General features: G+C 39.9%; 1 protein-coding gene across 3 annotated transcripts in view; it reads left to right on the top strand.

The window, feature by feature from the left end:
• rexo5.S (RNA exonuclease 5 S homeolog) overlaps positions 1-24,714 on the top strand; it is a 32,191-nt gene extending 7,477 nt beyond the window's left edge. For all 3 annotated transcript variants that reach the window (XM_018239195.2, XM_018239194.2, XM_018239196.2), the window contains exons 4-20: positions 1,699-1,825; positions 2,187-2,310; positions 4,786-4,935; positions 6,309-6,397; positions 7,198-7,313; positions 9,718-9,856; positions 10,302-10,396; positions 13,445-13,547; positions 15,451-15,602; positions 17,795-17,915; positions 19,165-19,269; positions 20,449-20,586; positions 21,666-21,758; positions 22,042-22,261; positions 23,126-23,280; positions 23,639-23,748; positions 24,261-24,714. In XM_018239195.2, the coding sequence (XP_018094684.1) occupies positions 1,699-1,825; positions 2,187-2,310; positions 4,786-4,935; positions 6,309-6,397; positions 7,198-7,313; positions 9,718-9,856; positions 10,302-10,396; positions 13,445-13,547; positions 15,451-15,602; positions 17,795-17,915; positions 19,165-19,269; positions 20,449-20,586; positions 21,666-21,758; positions 22,042-22,261; positions 23,126-23,280; positions 23,639-23,748; positions 24,261-24,318 (2,095 nt within the window). In that variant the 3' untranslated portion in view covers positions 24,319-24,714. The remainder of the gene's footprint in view (positions 1-1,698; positions 1,826-2,186; positions 2,311-4,785; positions 4,936-6,308; positions 6,398-7,197; positions 7,314-9,717; positions 9,857-10,301; positions 10,397-13,444; positions 13,548-15,450; positions 15,603-17,794; positions 17,916-19,164; positions 19,270-20,448; positions 20,587-21,665; positions 21,759-22,041; positions 22,262-23,125; positions 23,281-23,638; positions 23,749-24,260) is intronic.
• The last annotated feature ends 1,426 nt before the right edge of the window (positions 24,715-26,140 follow it).

Raw genomic sequence — 26,140 nt, 5'->3', positions numbered from 1 at the left:
TCACACTAAAAGTTATCTCAAAGGTGAACAACCCCTTTAAGTATCCTGATCCAGTTGTGCTTATTGGGTATAAACCACAACAGAGATGCGATGCCCAACCATACATTTTACTGCTGTGGTGTCTAAGAAAATAACCTGGCTTTATCATTCATCTATAATCTAGGGGGGACGTCAGACCACTTTTCTAGGTTTGGAACTGCAAGTATTATACCGTCCTGGAGAATTTATTAATGTAACTAAAGAGGAGAATGCCAAGTACACAGACTTTCAGCTTCATACAACTCTGAGACCATATTGTTATATATTATACAGTTGCTGCACAAGCTGTGGCTCTAAACCCTTGGTCCTTCAATGCTGTGTATGGTTAGTCTAATGGCTACAATATTTACAAATTTTCAGCGAAGCAATACAGGTCATATTTGTCATTCATGAAGGACTAGTGTTTGGAAAATTCTTGAAATTATTTACATTTATTCAAATGGATGGATGTAATACCAAATCTTTTCTGTCAAAATATAACCCGTTAAGTATTTGATTTTAAAGGAGAAGGAAAGGCTGAATTTTCTTGAGGGTGGCACCCCCAAGTGATTGTATTTAGAAACCCCAGGCCAGTGCTCCTATCAGCCGAAAACTGCATCAGTCTGGGGGTTCTTTCGGCGAGTATCACGGAACAATCGCTTCCTTCTTCTTCTGTCTTCGCGCGGGTATTGCAAAAAGCCAAAATTTAACATAGAAGTCAGCTATTTTGTTCTACTGAGCATGCGTCTCCCCTGGGAAATTTTAAGAAAGAAGAAGGAAGCCGATAGCTCCATGGTACTTGCTGGAAGAACCCCCGGGCCAGTGCAGTTTTATCCTGATAGGAGCACCGGCCTGGGGTTTCTGGTAAGTATATACAGTGACTTGGGGGTGCCTAACTTTTGGCACCCCCAAATAGATAGGCCTTTCCTTCTCCTTTAAATCTAATTATTTTTCCCTTTTAAGATCACATTTGTATTTATTATTATAATTATAGCTATCCATATACCATTGTATTTTTTAACTTAAAATGTTATCACAGAAAGCAAGGCATTGTGGGAACTGGAGTTTTGGCTGGAGGAGAGTAGAGTCTTTCTACATTGTTTCAGTACTACATGTACTATTAACCAGCAGTGCTTACAATTTAATTTGCTCATATGAAAAATGCCATACTTGGGTTTAAAACAACTTTGTAACAAGCTTTCCTTTATGGAAAGGACACAATAATTTCAGCTCAAGTTGTAAATGTATATTTGTTACATATATTTACCCACATATGAAGCTGGGTATAAACTATATATAACCCAGTAGCGGATCTTTCACTAATTTTAGCCACCTACAAGCTGGACCAGATCAGGCTGATCAGATGATATAGCCCCTGTGACAATTATTGGTTGATAATGGAGGCCTATGCTTGCCTGTCCGTAGTGATGTCAAAGAGATCATGGGGTCTCAGCCCAGGATTTTCTAATCTGCTTGATTTCTAACCAATTTAGAGAAAAAAAGAGGCAATACATGGACCAATAAGGTGTCAACTCTGTGTAGAGACATTTTTATTGGTCTATCTGTGGCCAGAAGTAGAATAGCTTTTGGGGGTTTTTTTCTGCTGCTTTTGCTGCTTTTAGCATGGCATAACCAAATAAAACAACAATCTTTGCGATTCATTTTATTTTTTTCATGCAGCTGGTGCCGAATTCATCATCAGAAACGCCTTGGAAGTGTTGTCATTATCGTACTGCATGATCTTGCTCAGCTCCATTTTTATCAGTTTTACTTGCACTTTCCCTACCTTCGGAAGCTGTTTAAACATGTGAGTATGCAAATGTTAGAACTCTTACATCCTGTTTAAGTCTCGGTATGTAAGAAATATTGGCAGTCAGAGGATGGAGCAGGGAAAGGACTTGCCGCCAATGCATGCTAGGGGAGTTCAGTGGACAATGGGGAGGATGTTATAAAAATTACAGGTCACGGTCGTTTTTAAGTTTTGCCCATCTGTATTCTACATTACTGTTACCAAGCATATTCATTCCTTACATTTGCAGGTCCATGCTTTTTGATTCTTTAAGTTGCTTGGTCTGCTTATTTAGAGCACAGACTTATCTGGTGTTAAATGGTCTGAAAAAGGTGCAAGGTACAGAGCTAAATTTCTGTACTTTATATATTTTTCACAGAGATTCAGCATGCCTGTTCCTTCTTCTGATTTTATTGCTACATTGATTGGCGCAGAAGAGAAGGTCACATCCGGCATAAAGGAACAAGAGTTCAGTTCTCTTCACCCACTCTCCAGCCTACCAGGTAATGAATTGTAACAACAGTGCATTCTTGCCCTCTCTGTCATAACCGTTATTATCTGAGCCATCACTTTCAATCAGGTTTTACTGATGTATTATTATTCTAAAGTTCAGGTAAAATCCTCTTATTAGGTATTCAACCTGCTATATTTCTGTGTCCTATACAGCTCATAGTTATGTGGTCAAATACGGCAGTGAAAGTAATTATTGAACACGGCAATGTTTTTCTCGGTAAATATATTTCTAATGGGGCAATTCACATGTAATTTACATCAGATGTCTGTAACAAATTAAGTAGTCCACACATACAAGAACTCAAACCAATAAATCCATAAATTTAGTTATGTGTAATAAAGTGGAGTGACACAGGCAATAAGTATTGAACACATGAAGAAAAGGAGGTGCAAAAAGGCATGGAAAGCCAAGAAACCTAAAATCTGACAGTATTTAGAAAGCAATCCTGCCCCCTATCAGTGCAAATTAATATCAGCTGGTTTAGTCCTAATTGATGGCCTATAAAAAGGTTTTTCATTACCAAGGTATCACACAAGAAGCATCTCATGATGGGTAAAAGCTAAGAGCTCTCTCAAGACCTTCACAACCCTATTGTTGCAAATAATACTGATTGCTTCTGAATGTTCCAGTGAGCACAGTTGGGGCCATAATCTGGAAGTGGAAAGAACTTCATTTCACCCTAAAATGGCCACAGCCAGGTGCTCCTCGCAGGATTTCTGACAGGAGTCAACAGAATAATCAGAAGAGTTGTCCAAGAGCCAAGGATCACTCACTGAGAGCTTCAGAAAGACTTTGAAGTAGCAGGTACAGTTGTTTCAAAGAAAACAATAAGTAAAGCACTGCACCGACATGGGCTCTATGCACGCTCAGCTGCAAGACTTTACTGCTGAAGAAAAAGCATGTTGAAGTTTGTTTGGATGTCATTGCACACACCATGTTTGGAGGAGAAATGGCACTGCACGTCACCCCAAAAACACCACACCAACAGTGCAGTTTGGAAGGTGGAAACATCATGGTGTGGGTCTGTTTTTCAGCATAGGGTACTGTCAGACTTCATATAATTGAAGGAAGGTTGAATGGAGACATTTACAGGAAAATTCTTAATAAGAATCTGCTGCCATCTACCAGGATGCTGAAGATTTTGATGTTGGACATTTCAGCAAGACAATAATCCCAAACACGCAACCAAGGAAACTGTCATTTGGTTTCAGAGAGAGAAAATAAAGCTGATAGAATGGCCCAGTTAATCACCCGACTTGAATCCAATTGAAAATCAATGGAAAGAACTGAAGATCAGTGTTCATAGGAGGGGCCCCTGGAACCTTCAAGATTTAAAGACCGTTTGTGTGGAAGAGCAATGCATGCGACTAGTTTCTCCACACAGGAGGCATCTTGAAGCTGTTATTACCAACAAAGGCGTGGTCAATACTTATTCCCTGTGTCATACCACTTTACTACACATAACTTAATTTATGGACTTTGTTGTTTGAGTTCTTTGTATGTGTGAATTACTTGGGTTGTTTCTGACATCTTGTGTACATTTCACGTCAACAGCCCCATTTGAAGTATATTTACTGAGAAAAATGTTGATGTGTTCAATAATTATTTTCGCTGCTGTATCAGAAGAATTCTATGAGCAGAAAATGGTGCAATGCACTATTTTTTTACCAAGACTGTCCGGTATTTTCCCTGTAACCACAAATAGGTAATCTTTCTACTCCAAACTATTATACTGCAAAGCTATGCTAAAGGCAGTGGTTGTTATAACATTTCTGAAAATCGCCTAAAAATATTGCTATTGGCCGCATTTATCTTACCTATTTTCTTACATACAATTGTAAAACACCCTAAATATTGATGCCAAGGGTCTACTGAACAGTTTGATGCCCAATATGCATAGATATACCAAGCAACTGGCATGTGCGGACCCCAAATAAAAATAGTGCCTATGAATTTTCTCAGCTGCCGATTAGCCTTCTGTGAACAAAGCTCCTTGACTGTGTATATATGTTCCACAAGACCCTCTAACAGTATGAAGACCCCCCAAAACTATATATTTTTGTAATGTATGCATTCTGAGGAATCCAAAATGGCTAATTATGTCTTTCTACTCCAAACTACCATATTGCAAAGCTACGCTAAAGGCAGCGGTTTCTATGACATTTCAGAAAATTGGCTAAAATTACTGCAATTGGTCGCATTTATCTCACCCAATTTCTTACATAAAATTTAAAAACACCCTAAATATGACAACCATTGGTCTACTGAACAGTTGATGCCCAATATGCATAGATATATCAAAGAATATGGTATAGGATACGTGCCTGGCAGGCAAAACGTTAAGGTTTATATGGCACTTTCTCTGATACCTATGTAACTGAGGTGTGATGTTTGCGGAACTGAAAAGTTTGTTCCTTTTAAAATAAGACTTGCCATTGAGCATTATTCTCTTTATGTCTCTTAGGTCCTGCTGATACAGCTTTCTCATCTGGTGAAACCGGAGAGACTTTTAAACATGACCCCGTCATACTGAAATATGGAAATAAGCGACTAGGCCTGACCAGGTATCTGCTTTCCCAGGAGGAGATGAGGAAAAATAATTATCCTTTAGTAGGTCAGTTTTTGTATCCGAACTTCCAAAAAAATCCACCACTAAGGGCACGCATTTTTTTGTTGCCTGAGCAAAGTTGCTTTTCAGGTGGGCAACAAGACACCCAAAAATACCTTTGCATTGAAGCACATTTGAATGCCAGTGAAACTGCATTATTGTAGGAGAATGCAGAAGGGAGCATTTTCGCATGGTTAAGGCAATTGCTCTGGCAATGGTACAGAGATTCAAGTTCAATGAGCAGGTAATTCTAAGGGGGTTATTTATCAAAATCTGAATTTATCTGATTTTTTAAAATAAAATAGTCTGACCAAACTAGAATCCAGGATTTGACCTTATTTATTATTAAAAAAGCACAATTGAATTGGATCAGGGTAAAAAGGGAAAAACTTGATAAAATCGAGAGAAAACCCGAATTGTAAGGTTCACAAATCGATTTCTTTTCAGACTGTTTCCTGAACAGCCCGAATTTTTTCAGATTTTTGCCCAAAAAGACAGAAATAGTCAGATTTTTAGGCTAATTCCAACGCAGACCAAAGAAACTTCCATATAGGATAGGGACCTCTCCCATTGACTTACACAACCATATACAACCTTGGCAGGTCTGAGATGGTAGATTTTCGGATTTGGACTTTTTGCAGCCTTGGGGTATATTTTCTAGTAAAAGAAATTCAATTTTTTTTTGAGTTTTTTAGCATTCAGACTTTAATAAATAACCCCCTAATGGTTAGTCATGTCACTGAAAGGTAATCTCTTGCTGGCAACAACACACTCAATGTGCCATTACCCTAAACTGTCTTTATTTTCAAGTTAAACAGATACATTTTTATGTGTGTTATACAACAGATTTCCTTTTTTATTTCTTCGGTGTATGACACATTTGCAATGATTCTGTAAGTGTTGTAACTAAACCTTCTCTATTGGGGGAATGTAATATGTTTTGTTAGTGCAAAAACTTTTGCAAATACCTTTGCAAATGTTGGCGACCCAAATTTTCATTGTTTGCGTCATTTATGACCAATATGAGTCACCAATCTTTACAGCAGCACACTCCAAACCTCCATAGAAGACCGCCAAATCCAGAATTCAGGTCAAAAAGTTATATATTTTATTTTTACATCTGACATACAAGCAAGTGTCAGGTCTAACGCGTTTCGGTACTACGCACCTCAGTATCTGATGAAGTGCATAGACAAAAAACGTGTCACACCTCAGCAGTTAGCATTTACTTGTCCATTGCAAACATATAAGACCTAAACATAGGCAAACTCTGCACTTTGTATTACATTGCCCTACATGAGATGTGTTGTAATTTTAATTATTGCTCCCTTCTGTAAAATGTTTCACTTCTGAAATCTACCTTAACTGCGTCCTTCTAGGTTCTCCTGATTCCATAGATTATGTGAACTCTGGCTGCTCGAGGGAGATAACGGATGACAGCCCCCTGTTTGGATTAGACTGTGAAATGGTCAGTTATTGGATCATTGCTATTTTTTCCCTCCCCTTTCACGGCTTCACTGTTTAAAGGGGTGGTTTACCTTTAATTTAACGTTTAGCATGTTATATAATGGCCAATTCTATTCAACTTTCCAAATTAACTATTTTTATTATTATTTATTAAACTATATTATTATTATAGTTTTTAAAATATTTGCCTTCTTTTTCTGACTCTTTCCAGCTTCAAATGGGTGGGTCACTGACCCCATCTAAAAAACAAATGCTCTGTAAAGCTACACATGTATTGTAATTGCTACTTTTTTTAGTCCTCGTATTTCTATTCAGGCTCTTTCCTATTCATATTCCAGTCTCTTGTATAAATCAATGCATGGTTGCTAGGGTAACTTGGACCCTAGCAATCAGATTGAAGAAATTGCAAACTGGAGAGCTGCTGAATAAAAAGCTAAATAACTCAAAAACCACATATAATAATATATGAAAACCAATTGCAAATTGTCTCAGAATATCTCTCTACAGCATACTAAAAGTTAACTCCAAGGTGAACAAGCCCTTTAATCTATTCAGTGTACTAGTCTCCTTTGAGAGTAAAAGCATGTTAACTTTATGCCACATTAATTATCATGGATGTGATTATTTGATATGTCTATTTCCACTGAAAGTTATAATTTGTGTTCATGGTTTCGTTGATGAGTGGGGTACTGTAGTTAACACCTGCTGCATTTATTAAAATAACAATGTGAGGTCTTGCAAGGTATCTTATACAGGTTGTCCTTAGATTAGTATAAGAAGTGTAATTTGTCTTTATTGCAGTGCTTGACAGATAAAGGAAGTGAACTCACTCGAATCTCACTGGTAGATGCCAATGGTTCCTGCATTATGGACGAGCTGGTCAAACCAGACAATATCATACGGGATTACATGACCAGGTATATGTTACTTATTATTTCAAGAGGCATTTAAATGATAGTCATTCCTTTTACCAAACCAAGCTTTTTCTGGATGTTTTTATCATATCATCAAATTAAAATACTGCAGTTGAATAATGACGCACCCAATAAAAATCATCTAGAGCAGGGGTCCCTAACCTTTTTTACCAGTGAGCCACATTCAAATTTTAAAAGAGTTAGGGAGCAACACATGCATGAAAAAGTCAATTGGGGTGCCAAATAAGGGCTGTGGTAGGCTATTTGGTAGCCCCTATGTGGACTGGCAGCCTATAGGAGGCTCTACTTGTCACTATACTTAGTTTTTATGCAATTAAAACGTGCTTCCAAGCCTGGAATTGAAAAATAAGCACCTGCTTTGAGGAAACTGAAAGCAACATCCAAGGGGTTGGAGAGCAATATGTTACTCACAATCTACTGGTTGGGGATCACTGCTCTAGAGATAGGAGGGTTTCACAGGTTATGTCTCTTGTGATTCTTGTATGTTCTGCAGCCTTGGTCCCAATACTGGAGTATTGGCTCTAAAATCAGGTCTGGACTGGGAGTCAAAACAGGCCCTGGTATTTCAGGTACACTGAGGCCCAATCAGCTCCCCACCAGCCCACTAAATAGTGACTTTCTATGGCATCTTATGGCAGCCCCTCTGGCATTTGCCAGAACTCACAGATGGCCAGTCTGGGCACCGGGCACTAACCATGTGCCATGATAGTGAAAAGCATCTAGAAATGAACTCCTTTGCCTTCCAATACAGTCAGGAGACCAGGGAACTGCCTCAGTGATATCATTCCTTTGACATCATGAAAAAGGCATTTTCTACCAATACAGCTAGCCTGTTTTATTTGAAAGAGATTGTGAAATCTGCCACTCTCCATTAATTTCTACGGGATTTTGAAAGGCCTATTTATCAAAGGATGAACTTTCACTTTCACCCATTGATAAATAATCTTTTAAAAATCCCATAGAAATGAATGGAGAGTGGCAGAATTTCACTCTAGAGGAGTGTGGTGACCTTTGATAAATATACCTCATGTTTTGCTGCGGATATGTTTGCATAGCACTGATAAAGGTCATTTGCTCTTCTGGTTGTTGAATGTGATTAATCACCGTCTTTTTTTCGGCACACATGGGGAAAAGTGCATAATTGCTGAAGGTCTTGTGAATTGAAGTGATCCAATAGAATCTGATAATACCTACACTAGTTACCAGTAGGTATTTCCAGCTGACACAAAGTCACCCATTCCAATTAGAAGAAATGAGGTTCCGGCTAAGTATTCGGAAGGGGTTTTTTACAGTGAGAGCTGTGAAGATGTGGAATTGTCTCCCTGAATCAGTGGTACAGGCTGATACATCAGATAGCTTTAAGAAGGGGTTGGATGGTGTTTAGCAAGTGTGGGAATACAGGGTTATGGGAGATAGCTCATAGTACTCCATTTTGGAGTCAGGAAGGATTTTTTTCCTCCTCTGAGGCAAATTGGAGAGGCTTCAAATTGGTTTTTTTCCTTCCTCAGGATCAACTGGCAGTTAGGCAGGTTAAAAAAAGTTGAAGGTTGAACTTGATGGATGTGTGTCTTTTTTTCAACCTAACTTACTATGTTACTATGTTAGCAGTACGGCCACCAGGAGTTTTTCTGAAAGGCCCCGGCGGTACAGAGGGTTGTGTGACTCCAGACTTTTGTTAGGTTTTTGCACATGCCTATAAGAGTAACTGTATTTCATTGTCATTACAGAACTCTGATTGTGTATTGCATGCCAATATAAAATTAGAATTTATACATGCTGCTGGACGTTGCTGAATCCTTAATGTTCTGCCAAGTCAAATCCAATCCTTCTAAAGTACTGCCAAACTGAAAGCAACACATTTTATTTAGATTAGGCAATATTTTTTACATTTTTCCCCCAATTCGCTCAGATTTGAATGTGCAAATTAGGATTTGGATTCAGTTTAAGCAGCCTGGTCTTTTGTTGAAGGATTGCTATTCAGTTAATTCCAAAACACATGACTTCTGTGCACCCCTAAGTGAGGAACTCCACGGTGCCAACACGTTGCCATGCAAAGAAACGCATGCGATGTGTCGGATGTTCTGAAGATACAGGAAGTGAAGGAGAAAGTGCAGGTAAGAACTACATTCATCAGACTGTCGGATGAAACAGCTGTACACTGCGTTTTCATCCAACAGTCGGTGTTGGCAAACACCACGTGGAAACCAAAAATAAACTGATATTTGGGAGGGCAAAACCAGAAGTGACAGGAATCCGAAACGAGTTTTGTCAGCAAACTGATACCTGAAATCATTTTATTATTTCAACGCAATAAATCTTTATAGTAATTCTATTATGAGGCTGGGTTTTATGGATCGTTTCATATTTCAGCCTTCCCTCTTTACAGGTTCTCGGGAATTACAAGAAAGCTGCTGCTTCCAGTGAAAATGAAACTGAAGGATGTGCAGCACAAGCTGAAATCACTTCTGCCTCCTAATGCAGTTCTGGTTGGTCACTCACTGGATAATGATTTAAGGGCCTTGCAAGTAAGTTGCAGGATAGGTTTGTGCCCCTCGTTAGCTGTGTTTCTCCTGATTTTATAGCGTACTGTATGCACATGTGTACGCACCAAACCTTTCCTAATGGACAAAAGAAAAAGTGAAATGTATTTTAAAAATATTTTAAAATATTGTTGTGTGCCAGGCCATTTCTTAGGTTCAAGGATAGCTACATCCTTCACAATAAATGAATTAATTATCATTTAGGATCATTGTGTAACTGGGTAAATCAATCCAACTTCAATAACCTATAGCAAACAATGAGAACATAGTTGATGGCAGAATAAAGAAAGCCAAACTCTGATTTATTGGTTGCCCCTTGGGCCTGGAACCAGAGAGCAGTGAATTAAAAACTCAATTTAGGCACTAGGACAAAATGAGGCATAGAAAAAACACATTTGTAATTGTCATGACCATTGATGTTCTTTCTTAGATGATCCATCCCCATGTTATTGACACAGCGCTGCTATTTGCAAGAGAATATGGTAGAAAATTCAGATTGAAGTTCTTGGCTCAAGTAGTTCTGGGGTATGTGATGTGCCACGTTTCCTTTCCTTTCCTACATTGTCCTTGTGATTTCTTTTAATGTTTTCCTTTTATTGTGTTTAGGAATAGTTTTCCATGTGTTTCTTTGCTAACTAGAAATAGGAACCATTTTTAAGGGGTAGATTTATCAAGGGTCGATTTTCGAAGTGGAAAAAACATTGAAATTCGACCATCGAATTGGATTACTTCAACTTCGAATGTCGAAGTTTTTTTTTATCGAATTTGGCCGAACGAAAATCGTTTGAACGTACGATGAAATCCTCCGGATCGAACGATTCAAACGATTTAATCGATCTATCAAACGATTTTCCTTCGACTTGACTATGGGTTGTAGGAGGTCCCCATAGGCTAACATAGCAGTTCGGCAGGTTTAAGATGGCGAGGTGTCGAAGTCAAACTTTTTTAAAGAAACAGTACTTCGATTTTCGAAGTCAAACTTTTTTACTTTGAATCAAAGTCGAATTTAGGCCTATTCGATGGTTGAAGTACCCAAAAAATAGTTCGAAATTCAAATTTATTAACTTTGAAAATTCATTTCGACCCTTAGTAAATCTGCCCCTAAATGTTATAGTATTTCTTTCCTGCTTTGTTGCTAGTTTGGCACAAAGCCTAATGCACTGGATGCTCTGTTACTGGGAACATGGAGCCAGGTCAGTGCGGAATTTGTGGCCTCCAAGTATCTCTCCAACCAATTCAGTGGAATAACATGGTGGTGATCCAACATGCTTGCGGTTGACTAGGGATGCACCGAATCCAGGATTCAGTTCGGGATTCGGCCAGGATTTGGATTCGGCCGAAACGAATCCTAATTTGCATATGCAAATTAGGGAAATTACTTGACTTTTTGTCACAAAACAAGGAAGTAAAAATAGTTTTCCCCTTCCCACCCCTAATTTACACATGCAAATTAGGATTTGGATTCGGTTCGATATTCGGTGGAATCTTTCACAAAGGATTCGGGGGTTCGGTCGAATCCAAATTAGTGGATTCGGTGCATCCCTAGAAATGACAGACATTATGCACCATTATTTCCTTTTATTGTGATTAGGTATAGTTTTCTATGCGTTTCCTTGCTAACTAGAAATACGAACCATTTTTAAATGTTCCACAGTATTTCTTTCCTGCTTTGTTGCCAGATTGGCACAGAGCCTAATGCACTAGATTCTCTGTAGTTACTGGAAACGTGCAGCCCGGTGAGTTCGGAGTGTGTGGCCTCCAAGTATCTCTCCAGCCAATTCACAGTGGAATAACATGTTGGTGACCCAACGTGTTTGTCGTTAAATGTCATTGCATTTAGAAACGACTATTATATTGTGCACCATTATTTTCAGGAAGCCACTGTGCTATTCGATGCTAGGGATCACTGTGCTGTAGTAGCAGCAGCAGCAGCAGGAGTAGCAAAAGTAACAAAGCCCTTGTCCCTTAGGTACTGAAAAGCACTTTGCCTCTCTGAGAATGGATATTGCCCTTGTGCACCCTGTAGTAAGTCTCTCCCACTAAAAGCAGGGACATGCTTATTTTTAAATGCATGCTGTTGGATGCCCTTGCTGCTTTTTGGACAGCATGTGCTTGCCGTAATTCAATATTTTTTTTTAAGCAATCTGCAAGGCCCACCCGCATATAGTAAAGGCAGGCTAACTTACAGTAAGTGCAGCAGGACATAGAGCTAAGCTCATCTACCAACAACATAAGTGCAAGAGCTTTACTAAGGGCCTCTCCATGTATCACTTCTAGGGATGCATCGAATCCACTATTTTGGATTCGGCCGAACCCCCAGAATCCTTCACAAAAGATTTGGCCGAATACCGAACTGAATCTGAACTCTAATTTGCATATTCAAATTAGGGGTGGGAAGAGGAAAACATTTTTTACTTCCTTGTTTTGTGACAAGTCACAAATCTTATGCAAATTAGGATTCGGATTCTGTTCGGCTGGGCAGAAGGATTTGGCCGAATCCCGAATTCGGTGCATCCCTATTCACTTCTAACTAGGGATGCACCGAATACAGGATTCGGTTTGGGATTCCGCCAGGATTCGGCCTTTTTCAGCAGGATTTGTATTTGTCCGAATCCTTCTGCCTGGCCGAACCGAATCCGAATTTGCATGTTTAAATTAGGGGCAGGGAGGGAAATCACATGACTTTTTGTCAAAAAACAAGGAAGTAAAAAATTCTTCCCCTTCCCACCACTAATTTGCCTATGCAAATTAGGATTCATTTCGGTATTCGGCTGAATCTTTTCGCGAAGGATTTGGGGGTTCGACCACATCCAAAATAGTGGAATCGGTGCATCTCTACTTCTACCCACTGGATTTATGCTGCACTAAACATCTAATGCTGCACATGCTTTGCCACCAGACATCCATGAAGGCAATGGCTTGGAGCACAGTGGATTTTTGCCAAAAAAACAAGAGATTGTTTTTATATTAGAGTTTATTCAAACATGATGACATCTGTAAGCTCTTCCAAAGCAGGCCTTCATGGTAAAACAAAAGTAAAGAAAATTGCCTAGTACAGGTATAGGATCCCTTATCTGGAAACCCGATATCCAGAAATGGCTCCCATAGACTCCATTTTATTTAAATAATCCAAATTTTTAAAAATGATTTCCTTTTTCTCTGTAATAATAAAACAGTAACTTGTATTTGATCCCAACTAAGATATATAATTAATCCTTATTGGAAGCAAAACCAGCCTATTGGGGTTATTTAATGTTTACATGATTTTCTAGTAGACTTAAGGCATGAAGACCCAAATTATGGAAAGATCCGTTATCCAGAAAACCCCAGGTCCTGAGCATTCTGGATAACAGGTCCCATACCTGTAGTATAATTCAAGTTTCTGTATTATATTACTTTGTATAAGTTACAGTTCTATTTAGATCACCCCCCATTTACTGCATGTTCAAGTGATTACTGTTTATTCATTTGACTAATACATTATCGGAGACTATCCCCAGTTTGTTTTATGGGGAACGTGGATGATAATAATAAGGATAACTGCTTTGCTTGTTCATGTGAATTGTTTTCCAGGAGGGAGATTCAGACTGAAGATCGGATGGGCCACTGTCCGGCTGAAGATGCAAGAGCCACACTAAACTTGGCTCAGTATTTTATTCACCATGGGCCTGAGAAGGTGTGTGCTCTATGTTCTGTTTTATAATTCAAACCCTTATTTTGATATTAACTTACGTCCTATATGACACTGAGAGGCCCGTTTATCAAAGGGTGAATTTTAGAGTCATGTGAATTATTTTTACATTTGTTTAAATTCGATTATATTCACAATCCGAATGGTACCGTATATTATTTATGAAAAGATTCAAACGTCTAAAATTCAAACTAATAGCCCCGACCCGAAAATTCGAATCGAATTTGAACTTGGGAAATAAAAATCCAATTTTGCGCGTCAATTTGTTTTGAGGTGCGTAATTTTTTTTTCTCTCATGAGAGTCTCATTATTACTAGTAACTTAGGATGCACCGAATCCAGGATTCGGTTCGGGATTCGGCCTTTTTCAGCAGGATTCAGATTCGGCAGAATCCTTCTGCCCGGCCGAACCAAATCCAAATTCTAGTTTGCATATCCAAATTAGGGACAGGGTGGCAAATCGAATGACTTTTTGTCTCAAAACAAGGAAGTATAAAATGTTTTCTCCTTCCCACCTCTAATTTGCATATGCAAATCAGGATTTTGTTCGGTATTCAGCCGAATCTTTCTCAAAGGATTCGGGGTTTCGGCAAAATTCAAAATAGTGGATTTAAAGCATCCCTACTAGTAACATCTTCAAATAGCTCAAGAGACCTCTGCCATTGACTTCTACATGAACTCGGCAGGTTTTAGGTGGAGAACGGTTTTCCAGGAAAAATTGTGTAAAAGCTAAACTGATTCTTTAAGTACACAAACAATATATGCACGGCAGTCATCTTTTTGTACTTCAGACACTTTTATAAAGTGCAATTTTATATAACTTATTGAATGGCACACACTATGTGCCTACACCCCTCTATTTTATATATGTTTCAGATGGCTTACTTTCCAGGGTGGCTGTGACCCAATTATATTATTACAATTATATTGCTTTGCGACTGACTCTTTATATTAAAGGGATACTGGCATGGCAAAGCATGCTCTTTTCTAAACACATCAGTTAATAGTGCTGCTCCAGCCAGACTTCTGCACTGAAAGCCGTTTTTCAAAAGAGCAAACTGATTTTTTTATATATTGAATTTTGAAATCTGACATGGGGCTAGACATATTGTCAGTTTCCCAGGTGCCCCCAGTCATGTGACTTGTGCTCTGATAAACTTCAGTCACTCTTTACTGCTGTACTGCAAATTGGAGTGATATTTCTCCCCCCTGCCCCAGCAGCCTAACAACAGAACAATGGGAAGGTAACCAGAAAACAGCTCCCTGAAACAAGATAACAGCTGCCTGTTAGATCTAAGTATAGCACTCAGTAGTAAAATCCAGGTCCCACGGCGATACATTCAGTTACATTGAGTAGGAGAAACAACAGCCTGCCAGAAAGCAGTTCCATCCTGAAGTCCTGGCTCTTTCTGCACAAGCACATGACCAGGCAAAATGACCTGAGATACCATGGAATTTGTCTAGCTATCTGCGCCCTCTTGCAGTCGTACTCTAATGTAAAATGATACACATGTGGATGCCACTTTCACATATCATAAAGTATGAAATAAGATTACCATTAACCCAAAGTGTCAGCCTGCCTAGCTGTTAGTCTGCCACCCTCTTTATTCCCTTCATTAGTCCTCTGAAGTTTAGGCCATGCCCACAGTGGTAACTTATGAGTTATTGTTGCATTAGTCAAACCTGTGGCTGTGGAAATGTTGCTGAACAAGGATAAATTGGCAACTGGGTGATAGCAACACAAAGCTTAAATTTCTGCCTGTTTGTCCTTATACGTATTACAAATGAAAGACATCTGTGTTGTAAAATTATATATATCATAGAATTTGTTGCCACTAGCCTTGAAAAATCACTCGTATAACCAGATCTGGATTCTCACGCTCCGTTAGGTTGCGCAACTTCAACTGCACAGCATCCTGAGAAGCATGAACAACCCAAATGGATCTCTGGCAGCTCAGGAGAAGACCTTGCAAGTGAAACAGAATGGGTCCCTCTTGCCTCTCACAACCCCTATCGAGCAACAGTCAGAAGAACCTCACAGGTTTCTATTGCGGGTTTATAACTTGTATTTATTACGTGCATAGCCACGGCCTGTTAAAGGAAAAATATACCTTATTTGTATGTAGAATTGTATTTCCCTTTAAATCAGGCATGTCCAAACGCCGGTCCGGGGGCCAATTGCGGCCCGTTTTCAATATCAGACTGGTCCGCAGCCTTAAACAAAGATTCGCCCATTCAAGGGCAGGCCCGGATAAAAATTGGCACCCAACTGGCCAGCCCGAGCAGAGATGAGTAGAGCCGTCTATCTTCTTGTTGCGTCGGCTGCGCACAGTGATGCAATTGCACGTTAGCATGTGCGCGTGACATCATAACATAACTGGATTAGGCGTTTGTTCTTGCCAGAAGCTGCCACGGAGCTGTTCATCCAGTTTTGCTGCAGGACTTGTCTCCTAACAGGATGACACCACTCACCATGACAGACTGCTGGCAGTTTATTACTTTGGGTGGTTGGTCTCAACAATTGAAGAGCCCACAATGTACAACATGCCCACTCTATTTACAATGGTGCAAAGCTTGACTGAACGTTTCGGCACCAGATGCATCTCTGGTGATGAAAACGTATCTTTATTTTAAGTTTGTGTTATGTCACCTATTTGCTTTTATCAGCGCCATTGTCTCTTATGACTAAATATGTCAAGACCAACTTGGAGTGATTTCATTCTAGAGAAAGTATCAGAATATAATGACATCTCACCTACTCCCTCTAGAGCCCACTGCATTGGCCACTTTACTGCCACCTCATGATGGATATTCATTGTCAGTCGTTTCATTTCAACGCTAGTGGGTAAAGAACCCCTGAAGGGACCCATCCCACTGGGAACTTGGAAAGCCATGAATAGTTTCCTATACGGGAGCTTGGGGAAGTCCTAGATATAATAACATGTGGCCAAATGCTTCCAGGGGTTAGTCACAAAACTGCTCCGTAATAGTTCAAAGAATGTCATGCTGAATGGCCGGCCCCCACATATTTTTACTTCACCAAATTTGGCCCTTGTTGCAAAAAGTTTGGACACCCCTGCTTTAAATGATTAGTAACACAAAAACCTAGGGTATACTACACAGAGGCCATTTTTGGTTCTCTTTATGTTTGTGGAAGTGAAATACAACTCTGAGATAGATCATCCACAGACTCCAGAGTATAATGTTCAGATATCCACCTCATTGTGAAAGTGGAAGTATACGACCATTTTGTATTTGGATACTTTTTTTGTTTCTTAAAGGTAAATAAATCTTGAAGTGAAGTAAGTGAATGTACAATTGATTAGAGTGCTATTCTTTTGCAATCTAAAAAAATTTCAATTCTGTCATTTTAAGGATTCGGATTCAGTTCGGCCAGGCACTTGGATTCTGCTGAATTGTACTGCATGATGCCAAATCCTGAACCAAATCCTAATTGCAAAATGCAAAAGTGCTTAGAATAAGCTCATGAATTTTAAATTCTCTTAGGGGCCAATTCATTAACTTCGAGTGAAGGATTCGAAGTAAAAAAACTTCGAATTTCGAAGTGTTTTTTTGGCTACTTCGACCATCGAATGGGCTACTTCGACCTTCGACTACGACTTTGAATCGAAGGATTCGGACTAAAAATCGTTCGACCATTCGATAGTCGAAGTACTGTCTCTTTAAGAAAAAACTTCGACCCCCTAGTTCGCCACCTAAAAGCTACCGAACCCAATGTTAGCCTATGGGGAAGGTCCTCATAGGCTTGCCTAACTTTTTTTGGTCGAAGGATAATCCTTCGTTCGTTGGATTAAAATCCTTCGAATCGTTCGATTCGATTTGCGCAAAATCCTTCGACTTCGATATTCGAAGTCGAAGGATTTTCATTCCCCAGTCGAATATCGAGGGTTAATTAACCCTCGATATTCGACCCTTGATGAATTTGCCCCTTATTGTAAAGGTTTACTGGTCCTTTAATATTCTTATTATAATGACAAAAATTAAATATAAATGAAATATAATTAAATACAATCGTTTTTAATTGGGTTGTGAAGTACTGCTGCCCTGAGAATGCTGGGAGCTTTATTTCGCGTGGAATAGCACTGATTATGATTCAATTTTGCCTCCGCCGAAATGTTTCACATTTGTCGTGGGAAATGAAACTGTTATGTTGGTTCATTGCCTTGTTTGCTAGTGGCATTATTTAGAGTGATGTCTTTTCTCACCTCTCAGTCTGATGGAATCGCTGTACTCTGATGGAAAGAAGATCCTTTACATGGCCAGAATCAATGGGGTGAAAGAGTCTGTCTCGTCAAAGCTACTGGAGAATATCTGGTGTTCCTCAGAGGAAGAGGTTGGTTAGCAGAATATTTGTTTACTTGTTTTGCTTAAAAAAAAAAGTTCATTCTCATAAGCCTGTTGTACTTCTTGGCTGGTACAGAGAATAACCAATTTCATATTCAGAAATCTTGTACGGAGATTAGAGAGTAACACAATTCGGAAAAGATATCACTGATAAAATCTCCCTGTAGCCCTGTTTTTTTTTTTTTTTCGGTGACTTTATCAAGGGTTTCCATAAATCCCTGTGGTGTAAAGGGGGAAATGCTCTGATCAGTGGCGTAACTAGATATTACTGGGCCCCATAGCAAATTATTTTTCAGCCCCCCCAAAATGTTTAGAGTAGTGATGTGCAGGTCTGGTAAAACCCCGACCTGGACCTGCCCTCCCACAACCAGCGCACACCTGCATCCGACTTTCGGGTTCCTTATACAGACCCGCCGATGATGTCACAAAAGGGGCCGGGTGAGCAGGCATGCGGCTATAAAGACGGAATTTGAAGGTGGTGGGCGGGAGAGCACGAGAAGAGTTGAACCCGAACCCACGAAGAGGAATGCAAGGTCGGCCCGAACCCGCCGACCCACGGATATCTGGCCTGCCCCCACATCACTAGTTTAGAGGTTGACTTGTTTTACCAATATTTATTGAAACTTTGTATGAATTATGGCCTCATGGGGCTCCTGTTCAGCCGCAGGGTCTGCTTTCTCTGTAATTATGCCCTGGCTCTGATAAATGAGCAGGTGTTAAAGTACCAGTATCATTAATTTAAAAAAAAAAAAAAAATGTGTTTGTATAGAACAGGGAAAAAAAAACCACAAAGACATATTAAACTTTTAAATCGCTAAGTCTTTATTAAGAAATAACTCATGGAAACTCCGCTTGCGCTTCTTTTCAGAAAAGGCGATCTGGCAATCCATCGTGAGGCGCTCGATTTCACCTCCCTGCTTTCCTTATAAGAGATAGCCAGGGAGGAGAAATGGATCGTCGCCCTGTCGCCTTTTCTGAAGAGGAGCGCAAGCAGCATTTCAGTAAGTTATTTCTTTATAAAGACTGATTTAAAAGTTTAATTTGTCTTTGTGGTTTTTTTTTTTCGTTTTATACTAACGATCTTTTTTTTTCTAAAAAATTGATGTTTCATTTTCCTTTCATTTTCCACAATGAAGCTAAACTGGCCGTTTTCTAAGATGATGTCTCTTATTTAGGACCTAGGAAATTAAAGCTCCTTATAATACAACGTTTTCATTTGTGCGTTGGGTTTTGTGCAGGTTCTGAAAAATGCCTGCAGTTTGGCTCAGCCGGCCTCCATCAGCATTGTTAAGTTTTCCCCTGGCGACCGTTACAGCCAAGGCACAGAAGAGCTGCATGAAAGGGTAATTTTGATTTCCACTTTGGAGAATTCAGCTTGAATTGCCATTAGCATTGGCACTCGCAGTTTGCACTAATAAGATGAAAAGGCCTCCATTTTCTACATCTTGCCCATCTCAAAATGCCTCTGCTTGCATTTCCAATGTGTAAATAATTGGTTCCCATTGGTTGTTATGGCAAACAGTCCACGCACTTTGATGCTAAGATGAAACTGTCACAATTGAGGGCATGCTGCTGTACAGTGCTGGCACCCGAGACCTTAAATCATGTGGCCCAGATTTACTCTATAAGGTATAACCTGCCAATGACCACTTCTACTTGGCTTGCTTGTTGACTTGAATAATAATGAGTTATTCATGTTTATTTGAAGAATTAACTGCTTAAAGGGGTTGTTCACCTTTGAGTTAACATTTAGGGGGTTATTTATCAAAACCCGAAAAAAAATTCTGAAATATACTCTGACCAAATCTGCACAGGTTATTTCCCCTTAGTTATCACAAAATTTTCCCGAAAAAATCCAGCATGGGAAAAAACTCAATGAAAATTTGAATTGTACAAATTTTTCTGATTTTCTGCCCAAAAACTTTTTTTCTTTTTTTTTCTTTGTCTTTTTGCCCTAAAACCACGAAATCTTTGGATTACTGCACAAAACCCAGTGCAGATCAGGATATCTTCGGGACTTCTCCGATTGACTTATATACAACCTCAGCAGGTCTGAGATGCCGGATTTTTGGATTCAGACTTTTTCCATCCTCCAAGTATAGTAAATTCTGAAAAATTTGAGTTTTTTTCCCACAAATATCCGGATTTTATAATCAAATTTTTTGTGTTTTTGGCATTCGGACTTTGATAAATAACCCCCTTAGTATAGTGTAGAGAGTGATATTCTGAAACAATTTGCAATTGGTTTTCATTTTTTATTAATTGCGGAGTAAAAGTTATTTAGCTTTTTATTCAGAAGCTCTCCAGTTGAATTAGAAGAAGGCAAATAATTCAAGAACTATAAATAAAGGAAATCTATATGATCTGCCTCAAAAATGAGTGGCCAAAAAAAATGCATTTTAATGGGCTCCAGAGCAAATAAATATGGGTTACACTTCTCAAAGTGCCAAGTTAAAGTTGATGTTGCCAAATTCCTTCCCTATCTTCATGTATTACCGAAATTCTGCTATTTTCCACTTAAGTCAAGAAGTATGTTTTCGAACATGATGACTGTTTTTGCTGGACCGTTTGAGGAGACTTTTTGCTTGGAATCAGTAAGGAGGGTGTTCCGGACCTGCGGACCCATCAAATCGCTGAAAGTCTTGTCCCAGAACTACCAGGTGAGCTGAAAGTTGGGTAAAGATGCAAAACGGATTTCAGATTACCTGCTTATATGATAGGATTGAGGCTACATATATGTTTAGGTATATGCACTGATCATCTTGTAGAGGTGAATGTTACACGTTTTGTTTCTGCTTCCACACACGTTGCTCCATGTTTGCCTGGGCCACATCACAGTTGTTGACACAAGGGTGCCCCAACCAAAATGAAAATAGCAAAAGGGAGCAGTAAAGTCAAATTAAACAAATGCACAATTCTGAGTGCATTTCAAGTTCTTTATGGGGCAGAGAGTTAGGAGTTTGCACGTTCTGTTCTTATCTAGGAATACCAAAAACATCACTACTTCCTGTTTGAACATGTTTTTGGAATAAAACTTCATTTCACTTACTTTGACTTGTTTATGTGAGTTGTTTGGTGTGCCTGTCCCTCTGTACACACACAGTGATCTGCTCCTTTAGCTAAAGGTTCGGGCAGGGCCTCTGAACCTTGTGATTTTTACCGGTCAGCTACTACAAATTCATTCTATTCTTTTAGGGGGACCTGACATTTATGATTTATTCTGATCTTATCTATCTTTATGGCTGCAATCAGATTGGGTCTTTATGAGTCAGCAGAGAATCCAGTAACTAGCGAACTCCCAGTGAGGATTTCCTGCCTCTGAAGAGTCTGTAATCTTATTCCATTTTGATTATTTGTTAGTCAGATAACGGACTGTCTTTTCATTTGCAGCCAGTCCTTTTTATCCTACACAAGTTCAGGGCAACAACTGACTACTCTTCCCGCCTAATGTAAGAGAGATATTTTGGCTGAACAGCAGGGATAGTGGTTAATCTGCCATGCTGAGTTGATGCTGGAGCAATGCTTCTATAGGCTGGGGTAGGAATAAAGCAAATTCTCCATGTTATTGAAGATTTTGCTGTCCCCAGTCCAGCAAGTAGAAGAACCAGGGGTCAGGGACCTCAAGTTGTGTTGTAAAATTGGAACTAGGGTGGCCTATAATAACTTTTATTTGGGTCATTCTAGCAACATGGTTACATTAAACAGGCATAAAACTGAAATTCTCTCCTTTGCCTTCTAGCCATACTTCTGTGTGGAGTACAGTGTTCTGGAAGCTGCTCAGCTTGCTGTAGAAACCTTGGATGGAGGCCATATCAATGGCTGCTGTATCAAGGCAAGTCATCTCAATTTATAGCCTACACATAAGGAAGAATGATGGTGGGCTGCATTGTGGCATTCTAAAGAGAAACACTCCTATCGTAAATGTCTGAATTTCTGTGGTCAAAATAAGTAAATGCAGTTTTTGCAAAATCACACTCTGTGTGTGTATATATCCCAAGGAAATGCAAAATATACTGACCCCATCTGAGTTTTAAAGGATTCTGTTGACTGCATTGGCCACTCCTTATGCTTTAAAGATCATTGACTTGACCTCATGCATGTTTGTTATTGGGCAGGTCCAGAGGCTGGTCACGGAGCAAACGTTCAACTGTGAGGTGCTCTTAAAAGCGATGGAAGAAGATGCAGAGAACAAAGATGTGATTTATGTTTCTGGTTTTAAGAAGTCCTTAACCGAGGAGATTCTCCAACAGAGGTTTAGCCATTTCAGTGACCTTAAAGCGGTTTTTCTGCCTGCCAGTCCTCTAAATGGGAAAGCTGCAAAATACTGCTTTTTGAGTGAGTTGTGCTTAGAGCCTCTAGTTTTTCATGCTACAATAACACCTGACCTGAGGCTGCAATGTTACAACACACACATTTTATTTTTACGTATATTCTCTCCTCCCCTTACTGCCAAACAATGTGGGGGCGGGGACTGAACCTACATAGTGCACAGCACTTTACAATAAATGGGTGTATAAATTAAATATATATGTAAAACTAATACACAAGAGAATGGTAAAAGGAGAATGGTATGGTTACTTTCTGTGCTTGCCTGCATGAACCTATTTCCTATAATTTTTTAGGATGGGTCTAAAATGACCTGGTAGCCCCATTATTAGAGAATAGAACTGCCTTTATAACTAGGGATGCACCGAATACATTATTTTGGATTCGGCCAAACCCCAGAATCCTTCAAGAAAAATGTGTCTGAATACCGGACCAAATCTTAATTTGCATATGCAAATTAAGGATGGGGAAAACATTTTTTACTTCCGTGTTTTGTGACAGTCACGCCATTTCCCTCCCCTAATTTGCATATGCAAATTCGGATTCAGTTCGGCCTGGCAGAAGGATTTGGCTGAATCTGAATCCTGCTGGAAAAGGCTGAATCCTGGATTCGGTGCATCCCTATCTATAACAGAGCATTGAGTTACAGGTCAGAGGGCTAAGTCATAGAACTCCACTAGAACAATAATATTATGGCCTCCTCAGTCTGTATTGATATCGAAATCTCACAATAGTGCTAGTCCTGTATGCGTGTTTAATTTGAAACTGCCAGCAACCTATATAAGAAACCAGTTCCTCTAATGAAACCATTTATTCAGGATGTTGATGCAGGTGATAGGTATATATTTTGGGTTCTTTTGTGTTTTCTATAAGAATTCCACCACTTCCAGAGTGCTGCGGAGGCAATTGATCGTATCACAGGAGAGGGTGAGCTCAGGTGTCGAAAAGCAATCACAGCCTGCCACTTACATCAGTGGTTACAGACGGTTGAACCCTGTGGTCCTCAAGAGCGACAAGTTCTTCCTAAGGTAATAAAGCAAAGCCAGGTAACTGCTTCCTAACAGCCCTCGATTAAACTCCCTTCTGTTTTCACCCCAACAATTATTTTTTATTTAATTGCACCTTAATCCTTTAAATGGGTTGTTCACTTCACTCCCTGGCACTGACTGCCAGCTACTGAGCATGCTGCTTTTTCAGTGATGAGTGGCAGGTGGCAAAAAGGTTGAATTGCAACATGACATGAAGCTTGGCTGCATAACTCTGCAGCCAGTTTCCTGAGGTTGTGGTTCAGAAAGGGGGGGGGGGGGTACACGTCACCCTATGTTGGCTAAGTGGGTTAAGTTCTCCTTTAATTTTAGCACTAAATCTGTATTGTTTTCCTAATAGGAAGATGGTCTGTCTGATATCATGGAGAGCTTGGACAGTAACATTATGCAGGTGTACGAAAACCTTCCAGCAAACACCCTCTGCCTCGTTCTTTTTTCCGGTACTAACAGGTTCGTAGGTGTTTTTCTTAGTAATTTCAGGCAAGAAACTGGCCAAGCTTCATATTTTCTTATGTACTAGGACAGAGCGTGTGTCATATCCTACTTCATTAACATGGAACAATAGGGCCGGATATATAAAGATGTGTAAAACATCAGTGACTTACACAAGACTTAATTATAAAGCTGCATAGTGATTTCATGCAGTGTGGCAGCCGAGGGTAAATGTATTCTACCCATTTGCTTCATTATAAGAATTCATATTCCCTAATATTTTACGATTATAAAACAATAATTTAAACAGTTTTTTTCTTTTTGGTTTTCTCTGAACCTGCTTCCATTCCAAGCTGTGTTAACAGGGTATTTTCTTAGATGGAGAAAATGAGTTCTGTATAAACAAACCCTAAACTGCAGCCTTGGTCAGGCTTTGAGATAAGGAGTAGCTTTATTGATGAAATCATTGTTTTATAATATTTTGTTTTGTGCTGTCACCTGATTGGACCATGTCCCCTCGTGTTTTGCAGTTCCAGCAGATCTCTCCCAGGTTTTGGACTGATGGGAATAAAAGCAGCATGTGGATGATCGAAAGCAGAATTTTAGGAGACCATTTTAAATATTAACTGTATTTAAAGGGGGACTGTCCTCCTGGTTTTTAATTTCTTGAAACAGTACAGAGGACCCACAGCCCCCTCTGCAGCTGCATCCTTCCATCACCGTTTGCTGCGTTCACCTTGAAGAATAGCACAATGGATGTGTCAGCTGCCATGTTGGAAAACATGGCAGTTGCCAAGCCCAATGTACTGTACTACATTGAGCTTGGATAATCCGGCAAACTGTTGTGGTTGGGATGGTGGACAAGGGCCCTATTAACTCATCCATTAACTTAAAAAGCAAAGGGAGGATTATTTGCCCTGTGATGATTCAATGATTAGTTGTACAACTATTTTTACTATACTGATAATAAAACCAAACCATGGAGTTGCTGTATCCCCTTGCTTTTCAGGCCGGCCCATCCAGTCGACTGCTTTAGGGCCCAGTCCCACAGTCATAGTTACTAAGATCCTCAAAGATAGTGAGGCAGCTAAAAGTAAGTTGTCTCTTATCTGTTTTTATTGGTCCATAGATTTGCTCCCGCTGATGGGCTGCCAAGCAGAAATCCTGCCCTAAACCCATACCTACAGTCATGATCTTAAAGGAAAAGGAAAGCTACCAACGCAGTTTATTGCCAACAGATTAGCCACAACAGTGCAAGCTAGAACTCCAATTTTATTCTGTAGAATGTTTTTCCCATACCTGAGTAAACAACTCTAGACACTGTCTCTGTTTGTTAAGGATAGCAGCTGCCATATTAGCTTGGTGTGACATCACTTCCGGTCTGAGTCTCTCCCTGCTGCTTATAGCTCTGAGCTCAGATTACAGCAGGGAGGGGGAGAGGAACAAACTGAGCATGCTCAAGCCGAGCCCTGGAGGTTTATACTGAAAACAGGAAGTCTGATACAGAGGCCCATGTGTACACAATAGAAGGAAAGAAATGTGGAGTTTTTTGAACTCAGAGCAGCATTACTTTGAGAGTTTACTGATGTATTTATATAGACCTTCTAATAAACGTAGTTAGTTTTAACCTTTCCTTCTCCTTTACGGCTTTAAAAGTGGATGTTGCTTTTGGAAATGTTTCCTTTAGAAAAAGCTACAATGGGGGTGGAAGGGGGGGTTTCAGTTTTTGAGGCCTTTTACCAAGATCATCAACTAAGGAGGTGGCAGCCTATGGAATATGACTAGAGGTCAATAGTGAGCGCCACCATGTGGGGTTAAGCAAGACATTGCACCTGCCTGCTTAGACATTTATTACTAAAAACCTTTGCCTGAGCACGTGCAGAATCATTTGTTAGTAAAGCAGGAGGCATGGGAATGTGTCAGGATGAATCACTTTTTTGTATGTTTTAAGCTAATTAGCCTAGGAGGGCACCCACAATCCCCTCTGGATCTATTCCGCTTTACATAACTCATGGGTGGGTTGTATGTAATAGGCTTAATTCAATTTCTCTCTCCTCGCCCAGACCTGGCGCCTTTCGTAGGTTATTGTGAGTGGGCCCCGTCTCGGTGAAGCTTTTATACTTCAGCTCTGTCAGTGTGGGGTATTCACTGAGTCCCTGAGAAAGGGACGTGGCTGAACAGTACCTGGGACTAAAGCAAATTCTCAAAGTGCCCAGTTATTACCTGCCCTTCCCACTGCTAGGGGGCTCTTAGGAGAGGGATATTGCCACCTGTTCACCGCTGGCAGCCAGAGGCAGCAAAGACAAGTATGAGTAGACATGGGCCATACGACAGGTTCCCTGTGAATGCTCTTAGGATGGGATAGGGCTAATTATACTCAAATGGGGCACCAGGCACCATTGAACCCATG

Source organism: Xenopus laevis, chromosome 9_10S (assembly GCF_017654675.1).
Source record: "Xenopus laevis strain J_2021 chromosome 9_10S, Xenopus_laevis_v10.1, whole genome shotgun sequence".
Lineage (NCBI taxonomy): Eukaryota > Metazoa > Chordata > Amphibia > Anura > Pipidae > Xenopus > Xenopus laevis.
The sequence above is the reverse complement of the archived record's forward strand: the minus strand, read 5'-3'. Positions and strand labels throughout refer to the sequence as shown.